The sequence below is a fragment of the Priapulus caudatus genome, unplaced genomic scaffold (genome assembly GCF_000485595.1).
Source record: "Priapulus caudatus unplaced genomic scaffold, Priapulus_caudatus-5.0.1 Scaffold13, whole genome shotgun sequence".
Classification (NCBI taxonomy): Eukaryota; Metazoa; Priapulida; class Priapulimorpha; order Priapulimorphida; family Priapulidae; genus Priapulus; species Priapulus caudatus.
Window position 1 is genome coordinate 474,007 of NW_014577074.1, and position 12,366 is coordinate 486,372.

General features: G+C 38.9%; 1 protein-coding gene across 1 annotated transcript; it reads right to left on the bottom strand.

The window, feature by feature from the left end:
* Positions 1-169: 169 nt before the first annotated feature.
* On the bottom strand, positions 170-10,496 carry LOC106808684 (serine/threonine-protein kinase PAK mbt-like). The gene is made up of 13 exons (XM_014811510.1): positions 10,385-10,496; positions 10,017-10,141; positions 8,761-8,887; positions 7,803-7,920; positions 7,206-7,367; positions 6,028-6,856; positions 5,742-5,888; positions 4,954-5,142; positions 4,586-4,719; positions 4,277-4,403; positions 3,353-3,478; positions 2,791-2,925; positions 170-2,239 (listed from the first exon to the last, which is right to left on the bottom strand). The coding sequence occupies exons 1-13, from the start codon at positions 10,458-10,460 to the stop codon at positions 2,078-2,080; spliced, it is 2,457 nt and encodes an 818-aa protein (XP_014666996.1). The 5' UTR covers positions 10,461-10,496; the 3' UTR covers positions 170-2,077.
* Positions 10,497-12,366: the final 1,870 nt, after the last annotated feature.

Genomic DNA, 12,366 nt, shown 5'->3' on the forward strand with positions numbered 1-12,366 from the left:
GATGAGTGTAAAAGACATTCAAATAGTGTATGCATAACCTGGTACAAGCTGGCAACTTTGGTACAGGCACTGTTGCACAAATAAATACAACAGCTTTTGTAAATTATTTGTTTAAATATGTTTCAATATCCTGTCGTATGTTTAAAAAGGGCAAAGGTTGCTAAGTATATACGTAGAATATAAAACCTTTATTAAATACCAACAACCATCAGTGTGCATACAAGTGACAGAGTGAATATTCATATATGCATCTATCAATAACAAGAAATATAACCGTGCTTCTACAATATGTAAATTCCATTTTTAAAACCAATGAATGTAGACACACAGCACACACACTGAAAGAATATCAGCAAGTATGACAAGTAGGTCTACTAGACTACTAGTACTGAGATGCCAAATTCATTTCTCTTGAAATCGTGTATATGTTAAACTAGTAGTATATCAAACGGGGAGCACACTTTAAAAACGGAGTGGTGTGGTCACCACTGTAGCTGCATACAAACAAATTTATTACATGCTAGAATCTGTTACAAACGTGTTAGTATTTGCTATACAGATATTATTAACATGGTAAATACATAATTTGGATATATAATCAACTTCAAAAAATTAACCATGTTTATAAAATAGCACACTACAGTGATTTCTGGCAAAATCACAAGCAGCGAGACGAGACACGAACCTTTTACTCTCAATCTAGTTTATTTTCCTATCGGGTGGCTTAACATGACAATAATTATCTTTACTGCCATCACATCTCTATTGGCAAGAGTATAAAACGATTAAATCTAACAACTAGACACTGATGTTAGGGGGTCCTCGATATTAGATTACACTCTGCTATTCTTAATGATCACAATAGCTCTTCAAATATTCATAACCTTTAAAACATAGCACTAAGTTCTCTATGAATGGACACCAGTAAAAAAAAATTACTCAGGTACATCCACCACTGCACTATAAAAACAGTAGCCAGGAAATCAACATAATACCTCAGAAAAGTAGTTTCTTATGTAGTCACAATACCAATTAGTGGCTATAGCAGATAGAGGACGGCTTTAATCATGTCGCAGTCAATGTGCGCTAACATTCATAATATAAGAACAATTGTCAGGGAATTATTTGTCCATACAGACGATATCCATTTACATGACATCAATTGTCTAACAACAATAATATTCTCGACTACTTGGCATCAACAATAACTGAACCAAGCACTCACTATCTTCCTATAAACAGTGTCAAAATTATATTCAAAGTAAGTCATCTCTGGAAAAATCCTCTGCATCTGATTACAAAATCCATTTTATTACGCATGATTATTACAACCTCTATCTGATAACATGTTTATACACATTGTAAAATTGGCAACATGTATAACAGGCGTTGCCTAAAGCTGCCATTACTGCTCACTTGCACCATACTCAAATTGAAGTTAAAATGTTGTTAGCTACACCGATAACGAGCTCACTTGTTCTTCATGAACAATTTATCTTAATGCACCATTCTGTTCGCACATTCTAATCATGTTAATGTCTTATATCAGATGCAAGTTGAGGCATCAGGGCCTTACATATTCCACAAAGCTAGCAGGCAATTATGTATAATCTTGTTTACTAAGAGAAATTGCTGCTAATAGCTCTGTATAGACAGACTGCTAGTTTGTGCTGGTGGCACATGAAAGGTTGAGTACATCAGCTGCTCATTTTGAAACTTAAGAAAATCAATAAAGATAGGGTAATCTCACAACTGGTGAACGCTAATGGCTATGTACAGTGTTGGATACAATACGTATAAATATGGTATATAAGCTATAGATGATAACTACAGCTGGTGTGGAATCATTGTTTACCCTTATCTCAGCCGCCTAATAATGGAACACCTACATGTCACTCAAAAAAGTGGGAAGCCTTGTCAGTACATTACGATTCTGTATAAATGAATGATTATATATATGAGAGAGAGACAGCAAGATAAATGTGTGAATAATGTGTGTATGGATACTGATGGGTGTGGTCTTGCAACAGAGTGTAATCATTGTAATCTAAGGTAATGATAACAATGTGTCTGCCGCTCAGCAAGGACTGTGATGACAGCTGCGCATGAGAGGTATCAGGGAGCTAGTAGGACCTGCTTGCCTCAGGAATGGGTGCTGCAGCAATTCGAATGCCGTGCTTCGCTGAGTTGGGTCTCGCACGAGCATCTTGTCGAGGAATGCCTGAAGGCGTGGTGATATCTGTAACAATGCACCAAACAATAACAAGTGCCGTTCCAACATTAGAAAAATATACTTTTGCATTCTTCATTGTACTACTCAGTGAAACACCCAATATAATAATGTATATAATATCAAATAATAATGTATATATAAATAATATATAATAAAATATAATAATAATATATATAGTATTAAATATAAAACATACGAATTTGAAATGCTTAACAGTACTAGTTATGAATAAATCATAAGTGATACTATGACTTTATAGCAGTGCTTCTCACAAGAAGTTTGCCAATGACCCCCTTGTCTTGGTCACTGGGCACCATGGTCACCTATGTAACTTGACATCCACGGTGGTTGTGGTGCGTATGTACCCCCGGAAAAACTTTCTAGCAAAACTGTGTGAAATAATGCTATTCTATGCGCCAATAAACTGCTATACAGGTCATTTTACTTTATACGAGAATACAAAGCTGTCACATCAGTTCAATTACTGCTCTCAAACTTTTATAAGTGACCAATACCACAGTAACAATAAATTTTCCCAATGCAGTGACTAATCATACCCTGTGAGGATTCTTCGCCTTGGGTGGGGGCATGTCACGAATTCGTCGCATTGCCTGTAATGGTGGTTCGTTGAAATAGGGCGGCTCCTGATCAACCATCTCTATCACCATAATTCCCAATGACCAAATGTCCACCTAGAGAGAAATACAAGGGCTACTTTAACAGATTATACAAAAGCAGCATGTGAACACACGGAATTTTGCTCACCTTATTCCCTGCCTCCTAAGACGAGAATTTCCCCAAAAAAATATCCCCATAAACCATAACTTTATCTCATTGAAATAAAAAATTTATACGCAAATCTTGGGCCAGTTAGGTTAGTTGAGCACTGCTAAATTGCCTCGACTCTATTTTTGTTGCACATGGTTTAAACTGTGAAGTATATGTAAACTTTGACATAAGAATGCAACTTACATGTTAGCATTATAAGTTAGTGCAACTAGTTACATTAGTTAGCATGTGACAAAAACGGGATGCAACACAGGGTAGTATATACCCAACTTAGCCATAAAATCAACAACAGAAATTAGCCTGATAGAATGACACAGGCGCACAAGGTACCTCTGGTCCATAAGGAAGCCTAGATATGACCTCAGGTGCCATCCAGTACGGTGTGCCAACAAGGGACTTGCGCTTCGGAAGCTCAGATGACACCTGAGCGCAGAATCCAAAGTCTGACAGCTTCACCTAGAAATGATAAAAATGTAAAAATGTTACTTGCAATGATAATCAATAGTAATCTTTACTCAAGATGGAGAGATCTTAACTCCGAGTACAATACACTGATCACATTTGCTCAAGCCGCGACATTTTTCAGTGACCCAACTGCCATGGCAAGAGGAGAACTACTTCATTATCTACAGCGTAAAAATTACTATTAAACTAGAGAAAATACTCACAATATATGCAAATGATAATTATTCAACTACTGGTGATATTAGGAATGCTGATGTTTGTAGTCCACACTAACTGTTTTCAAAAGATTGGTCTCTGTTCGTATACATAAATCTCGAGCCATACCCTTGTGATAGCAAATGTATTCTTGTCATTTCTAAGCTGCTAACCATGAAATAAACTAAAGCAAGCATTTATATAATATAGCATTTGTGGCATTAGTATATTGCCCCTTTCCACACAGCACATGCTTCAGATCCATATTCATTGATATTAAAACATGGTTGTCAGATGGTTTTGCAAAAGATTTGGTTTTTAATTGTTGGATGCACATTCACATTTCCTTTCAAAACAAACATACAGGTGAAATTTACAAAGTCAAAATCAACCTGTACAAAGTCTGACTGGAAAGTGGAAACTCAACAATATTTTTTGGTTTGCATGCTCTACTTGTCTTATCATATAGCTTGTTCAAATACGAGTTACTGTGTGTGGCGTGTGCCCTACACGCTGATGATAAAACTCTACTTTTACCATTTACACTGTGAGGGCAGGGCCAAGTAGTTCTGATTAAACAGCAATGCTGCCTACCTTGCCATCCTGCGACAACAGTATTGAATCGCTTTTGATGTCCCTGTGGATCACGCCTTGAGAGTGGAGAAACGCAAGAGCCTTTAAACAGGACTTGCATACTGTCGCAATTTGATCTTCTTCCATTCTGAAACAATAATAAAGAACAATTACGCGAGTGTTACACTGTGAAGTGCAACCATAAGAGATTTAAATGCAATGCCACAATTGGCCTTCGTGAAAACACTGTATAGCTCAACTGCATGATGACTATCATTGCCCGATGCGCTTAAATACACAAACTATTCTAGGTAATAACACTAAACCTACCGTGTATGTGTCACAATATCTGTGAGGGCGCCACCTTCCAGAAACTCCATCACAACCCACAATTCATCTCCAACCAAATAGCTGTCATACATCTCAACGATGTTCGGATGATGGTAGTCCCTCATGATCACAACCTATAAAGGACAAAATCATTACATAAAATTATGCAAGTTGTTGAGAAATTTGGCTAATTCATTGGTAAGCATAGCTTTTTTATGCACGACAAACCCTTCGTCAACTTTTCACTTTTATTTTAAAAATATCATATTGTATTCTTACACAAAGAGAAAGTATTAATTACATATGAATGTGTAATCGTTAAAATTAAGGGTGGTTAATATAGTTAGTGTTGTGATACAGCCACCTACCTCATTAAACAGCAACTCCCTCCGCTGCTGTTTTCGCAGGTCCATCTTTTTAACTGCCACCTGACGGCCAGTTCCTTTCTCAGTTGCGATGCACACTATTCCAGTTGAGCCTTCGCCTATTTTGATGAAATTTGGCAAGTGCTCCCTAGGGTCACCAGGTGACACCACCATCTGCAGAGCTGCCCGAAACTGTGCACCAACAACATGTGCATCAGCACCAGATACCTTATCTTGAAAGGGCCATGCCAAAGACTAAGAAATATTATTATCTATTACATGAACAGTAATGAGTTACATAATACTATAGTATAGATTCAGTTACATGAATTGAAGAAACTTTTAAATTCACGAACTTGAACACTGTGGTATAACAGAAACAAAATACACAGCTAAAAATTCGATTCTATGAATGGGTTCACATTATTATGGGAATCAAAAATGTTAATTTTGGGAAGATGTATAATGAAGCTTAATTTTAAACATGCACATTCTTTTGCATCTGCAATATGAATTGCTCATCTAAAATTTATAAGAATAGAATTTAGTTATTTAGAATTCCAATTCGCTACTGGGAATTCCAGAAGATCACATGCTTACACACCCATAGTTCATTGGCTGTCTACACATTCATATATTAAAGAACAAGATCTATTTATTACATTTTACAACTTTTCTATGACAAGCAAAAAGTCACATGGTTACATGCAGCACGCTGCAATGCGCAGAGCAGAAGCGATAAGTTACTCTCTCATCTTGATGCTAACATGCACCACGTGCATACGCTGTACCTGTTCATGCGACAGTCTATGCTGCTCGGGAAGCATGCGGTCAGTTCTGACAGGGCTGTTAGATTGGGGTTGTTTTCCAGGACTAGTCGGTCTCACCTGCGCCTGCATACCATGCGCATACCCCTGCGGAGAACCCGTCTGTCCATGCTGAAGCAAAATTTCATCCACCGTCACATGTCAGAGCAATGCCAGCCGTAAAAATATGTCGCCGAGTAACTACGTATCCAAAAGTATCGGGCTAATTATTTCTGAAATGCTTCACGGAAACAGGTGTGAAGCTACGCACCTGGTTGGACAATTGTAGCGGCACCGGTTTCTGCTGCGGTCCCCCTTGTATTGCCTTTTGCTGAACTCTTATCGCAGCTGCCATTTGTTGGTCGGAATGGAGGTCGTGGCGATGCTGGCCAGCAGATGGTGCCACCATCTCCTGTCTGTGTGGTTCAGAGTGAGCGGCAGTGAGGGGATGGAAATCACGCTGTGGGGACATGTTGCGGCCATGCTGGTCGATGGGTGATGCCATGTACACTCCCTGATTGACATAGGCGGGCCGCTGCTGCGCTTCGCTCTGCGGTGCGCTCATGCGCGCCACTTCTCCGGGCCGGTCACCAGGGCGCGCTTGTGATGCCTGCCTCGCTACGTTGTGGGGAATGTTTTCGCTGGAAACAGAGGGATGAGAACCAGGATGCTGGCTGCCAAAGCTCGTGGCAGCCGGCATGGTGGGGGTGTTCGAACCCTGCCAAGAATTATCCTCCCCAAACTGTGGCGTGGCGGTCCGGTGCGCGCCTGCTTTCGGGGCCGGCTGGGGCGGATGGCCGCGGTGGTAGTTTGCTTCGGGGTAATGTGAATGCGGCGCGTCGTTAATGTCTGTATATTCCCGTGCTGGCGCAGAAGTGGGTGTCCTGGGCTGACCAGGGAACTGATTGGCAGCAGGCGAGTCTGTGGATGGATGATACTTGTCACCATGGTAGTTCTGGCCATCTGCTGGAGACGACTTCGATTGGTGTTGATGAGGGAAGAACTGTTGTTGCGGTGAGGTCGAAGTGCGCGGGTGCCCACGCTCAGGAAAGTACTTTCCTGAATCACGTTTTAATGAATCGTCGGGTTTTGGTTGGAACCTGCACATGAAAAAAAGTGATATGTTCACTACAAGCGTCACTGATAGCAAAAAACAGACAGTCACTATTGACCTTGACAGTAAAAAAGAGCTAGACCTGCATAAGTACCTTTCATAAAAACAAGCACGTCCACACTGTTATAACTAAAAGAAAATTAGTTATCTTAACACGCATACAGCTGCGTTGCAGTACACATGCTAATAGTATCATGTATTGTGTCACATACACTATGTGGTTCAACAGACGGTGCACCGGTGAATCATAACACAACTAATGCATGTGATATGAAATAAAGTAACTAGGCACCAGAATCTATTTGCTTGTCTGTACAGAGCCAACGGCTACACACCTAGGTGGGTATTTGGATGTTGGAGGAGGCTCCCTGCCAGATGGTGGCGCTCTAGTGGAAGAGTACATAGCGGGGTGGGAGCGGTTGTTGTGCTCCCACTCTCTCCTGTCATACTCTTTGTTTGTTTCATCTTGGTGGTACGATGGAGCTGCATTATGGTTTCTGCAGGGATAAACTAACACTTATAGAGCACGAGGGGAAAACAATTATATTATGATATGGTTGACATGTCAAAACAAAACAAGGTGGAAGTTGCATGTGCAGTAAAAAATTTTGTGTGCAGTAAAAAATTTTGTGTGTGCAGTAACAATTATTGCATAAGCAGTAACAATCGTTGCATGTACAGTAACAGTTGCTGTGTATGCAGGTACAACTGTAGCAATGGATCATCGAGCTCATAGCCTGTTGCCAAAGACAGAAAAAAGTGCCAACACATGATGCAAAGCTATAACACATGAAACACTACATGCAGTTCACCAAAATACACATTCATTACTTGTTCAGAAATGCTAATGTTTCACAACAGTATGCATGCCACGTGTAATCCTTATCATAAGATAAAAGACAGTGTAAGATATAGCAAGATGCATTTCGTACCTGTACACGTCAGAAGGCACATTCGGAGGTTTGTGACTCGGGTACTGTGAGCGCCCCACTAGAGGGGGTGGTCCGTCAGGATGTTCTTGCACTGGTGAAGGAATCTGATGAGGCATCACTGAAATACGTAGTATTAAAACACTTAAAAACTTGCACATTTTTACATGTGCATAAATATTCTTTCACTTCGAGAGTAACCTACACAGCATCCTGTTATCTCGCCTTGGAATACGGCTTTCTTTCTAACCAGCTGTAACATACACATAACTGAGAGACAATTACCTGTATACATTATAAATAACATATGATAAATAATGATAATTTGAAATGAGTGAAACAAAGAAATCTGCATGAAATGTAACAGGAGCCAAGAGACGTTGTGTTTAGCTGCTGCAACACCTCTCACAAAATATACACAGTTATGGAGGTTAAAGTGCTATGGGTGCAACATCCTGTTTTTGTCAAAGGATATCCTGTCAGTGAATGATTTTGGGTAAGGTTATATGAGGTTACCATGACCTGCACTAAGTATTCAGCATCAAAATACATGTTCGGCATGATGAGATAGCAAATCAATGTAATTAACATAAACTTAAAACTATATTAACTTTATTTGGACTTTTTTTTAACTTTTTAACTATTTTAACTATATTTGGACTTAAAATGAACTTACATCATGTAGTAGATAGTAGCTCATGTTTGCTCATATATAAAACATTTAGATAATAAAGTTTTCAGATACCAACTATTATACTATGCAACTGACATCACATGACAGTATATGGAATATCAATCGATTTCACTATGCTATTAACAATTTACTTGTCCTTAAAACCTCTAGCATGACATCATTTTGTCTAAATTTAGTTGGAAATTATGCCTTTATTTTGACTTTCTCGACTAGTAGAATCAAGCGAAGTTATACTTTGTCAGCAACAATATATGCAATACTGCTCACCACGATGGCGTGTAGGGGGGCTGTCTTTCCGCAGTGAGTTTGATCGTATGACACTCATGCTACGTAGATCTGGACCACGTTGGTACACGCCATTAGGCGGTTCTTGTGATTGGCCCCGAATAATTTCCTTGATATAGTAAAACAGAGATAATAATATAAATGTAAGATGAATTAACATATGTATTGCACACGATATTTGTAATAGGCTAGCTTATTAAAGGCATACTAGGCCCATTGATTATGCAATGTTGACGAATGCTAGAGTAACTGGCACCTTGTGTAGTTAATAAGTATATAACCAGTAGCCAAATGCGTATTAGTTTGTCCAATATCACTGCTGGTTACATTACAAGCAAGACTTGATATCGGTTGTTGATATTCATTTACGTGCCGTAAATGTCATCCAGGAGTCAAGCAATGACGTAAACATTCGTGCGGCCCATATGTTTTGGACGCCAGATGAAATGGAGGTGTCAGCGGTGTAACCACTTCCACGGACTAAACATGGAAATGGAGTAAAACACACGTACTAATCACGAACGCACATGGACAGCCCTGACAAAAAGTTTCCTTATCACAGGACTAACTCATTCCACCCCGTCCGTGTTTACGAAATACTGATGATCAGCATTGCGTACGGCCGAGCATCGTGTGCAAAAATGTCCGGCGTGCATATAAATCTGTATCACACCCGCTTCCGCCGCGGTTTGAAACTGTAAACAACTGATTTCTTGGACTGCGGATTTCAATTAGACATTTCTTAGTAACCAGCAGTGATATTGGAGAAACTAATACGCATTTAGATGCAAGGTTACGTACTTATTAACTACACAAGGTGCCAGTTACTCTAGCATTCGTCAACATTGCATAATCAATGGGCCTATTATTCCTTTAATGGACTCGCTGTGTCACCTTTACAGATAATTAAATCTAATGGAATTAGACTAATGGATCAAAAGTGTCTTGTATGGATAATATGTACATGAGCCTCAAGCATGTAGAAGCTTAGCAAAGCAATTTAAACACGAAAGATGTTGATAAAGCTTACGTACAGTATTACATTATTCATATACACGGCACATCGGCTGGGCATGATGACATGTGTGAAATAAATACTGCTATAAAAATAAGAAGCTTATTGGTGCTTCCTACTACATCCTTGTAATGTTTGGTGGATAAAAACCAGCAATACGAGCATTATTAAAAATCATTTAATAAGATAGTTACAACATATTACCAAATGGAAAATGATATACCTTTGTAATTGGCGTGATGCAGGAAGGATCTACAATTGGTTTTGGTCGCTCCTTTACTTCTGAGTTGACAACACTTTGCCATTGTCGTGGGAGACCAACAAACTTGCCCTGTTCTGAGTCAAAACCTGAAAAAATGCACACATGCAGTTTTAGATGTACTAGGAAAAGATGCCTTATTGTTCTATTCTGCTATTTCTAATAATCATATAAATACAATCAACACATATAATTGAAAATATTAATAAAAATATGTGCAGACTATTTCTCAAACTCATTTTCTCACTAAAATACTAGAATAAAATCATCATATAATATTGCAACTGTTACTTGTAATGTTCATATAATTTTGGTTAATTATTATTGCATACCTGTATGAACTTTGTGTTGAAAGTTCAAGGGTCCAGAAATGACGGGTCGCTTTGCTTTCTTCTTGCCCCCAAACATAGCTGATGCTATGCCAAACACAGCAACGAACCTACCACCTGCAATATATAAATACACAGTTGATATACATGTCCTATATTTAAAATGTAGACATAAATACCCTTAGTATGCACCTATATTCTATTCGTTTGAATGTCAAACTATTTCTGGCACACTCAACAGAGGATTATACAGCTTATTGAATCAGCTGCTATCTGATACCTATAACCAGAATTCACACTAAAGACCAGCCTATCCAAGACACTATGTACAGCATCCAGCCAATAATGTTGCATTTGCTCTTCCATAATGGTACGTGGCTAACAATAAAACATGCCATTGCCATGTCCAAGTTTTACTGGAGAATTATACAGTGTGACCTGTCATGGGACACGTTGAGGCCAGTAGCAGCGGACCAACGGCATTGGAGATCTCTTATCACTGCCTTATGTGCCATCTAGGCACACACGAGGGATAACCATAACCATACCCTGCTACCACGCAAACTATGTAGTTTACATTTGCAGTAGATTTTAAAAGTGATAGTAGCTGCGTACCAAAATTCAAAACTTGCCAAATGCCAATTGATGTGTTGTATCAAACTATGAAATAGTAACAAATGAAAAAATTACATGGTTTCTAGAGGTTCCCACATATTATTTGGCATAGAAACATTACAAACTCTTACTCTCTCAGAAGTTTGTGAGGTTCGTGAACTATCATTGTACCCACTTACATGTGAATTGCAAGGAAAATATTGCTATCTTAGGAATAAGATTAATCATAGTTTGTGGAAATTGCTCAACGTGTTATTTGTTTTCTGGTTCACTTTGAAAAGTCAATCACCACTGTTAATGTAAAGTGTATCCTCTCTTTACATCCTCTATCATTATATGACTATATGTATAAAGGGACTTCAGGTTAGTTTGCAGGAATCAATCCCTGATGTATACATAACGGTGGAATCCTATCAATCGGTTAGCTTTATAATTAGTAAATTTGTATAAGTAATAAGTAAATAAGTAACTCATGTCGTTTTGGGTTTCCCACATGCCGATCATATGGAAGTTCCCCTTTGATTGTTTATTTTGCTTGCCTCATGAAATTAACAGCATCTAAAGCAAACTAATGCTTAAATTTTAATTGGTGGAAGAGCATAATGTAAAGCAGGGAATGCAAATGTAAGTTTTCTCTATTTCACAAATTGTCTGATTATGACATGAATACTGAGGCAACTACCAGTTTTATGTGAGAATACACAGGCACTTGGAGCGTTTGTTTCAATAATAAAATTATAGTGAATAACAGGGTGAAAAACTGATAATTGGAAGCACTGGTCCTGGTCAGTAGGCACTGATCCAGGATTTCTGTCGTAGCAAAGTGAATGACTCGGATGTGGGGACGTTTTTATAGGGGGAGGGGGGAGGGTGCAATTTGGTGATGTGCATTCTAAGGTACTCTTAATAATAAATGGAATACGATATATCTTACTATAAATTGGGGATTTTCTGTGTGTGTGTGTGTGTGTCTGGCTATACGTTTCCGCACCGCTCAACGGATCCTTTCCAAACTTGGTCGGAACATTCTACAGATCATGACACGTTGCATGGGCTATTTTTTTTCACAATTTCATTTTTTTCACATTCCACGTTTAAAAACATTAAAATAGTGCGAAATGTTTGCACCGAACGCTGGGCTCTAATGAAAACAAACCGCGCCACCTATCGGATCTTATATGAATTAATATATAGTTTTAACTAAAGATCGTATAGTGCCGGAGGCACAAGATAAACCACTCTCCAATCATAGCGTAGTAGGTCATGGGTCGCCACAACCGCCATTTTAGGAAGCAAGTTCACACGAAGTTCCCTGATGTTGCTGTATCTGCTACTGTGCAACTGTCTGCTGTGTGCTGTCAGCTCAGCTT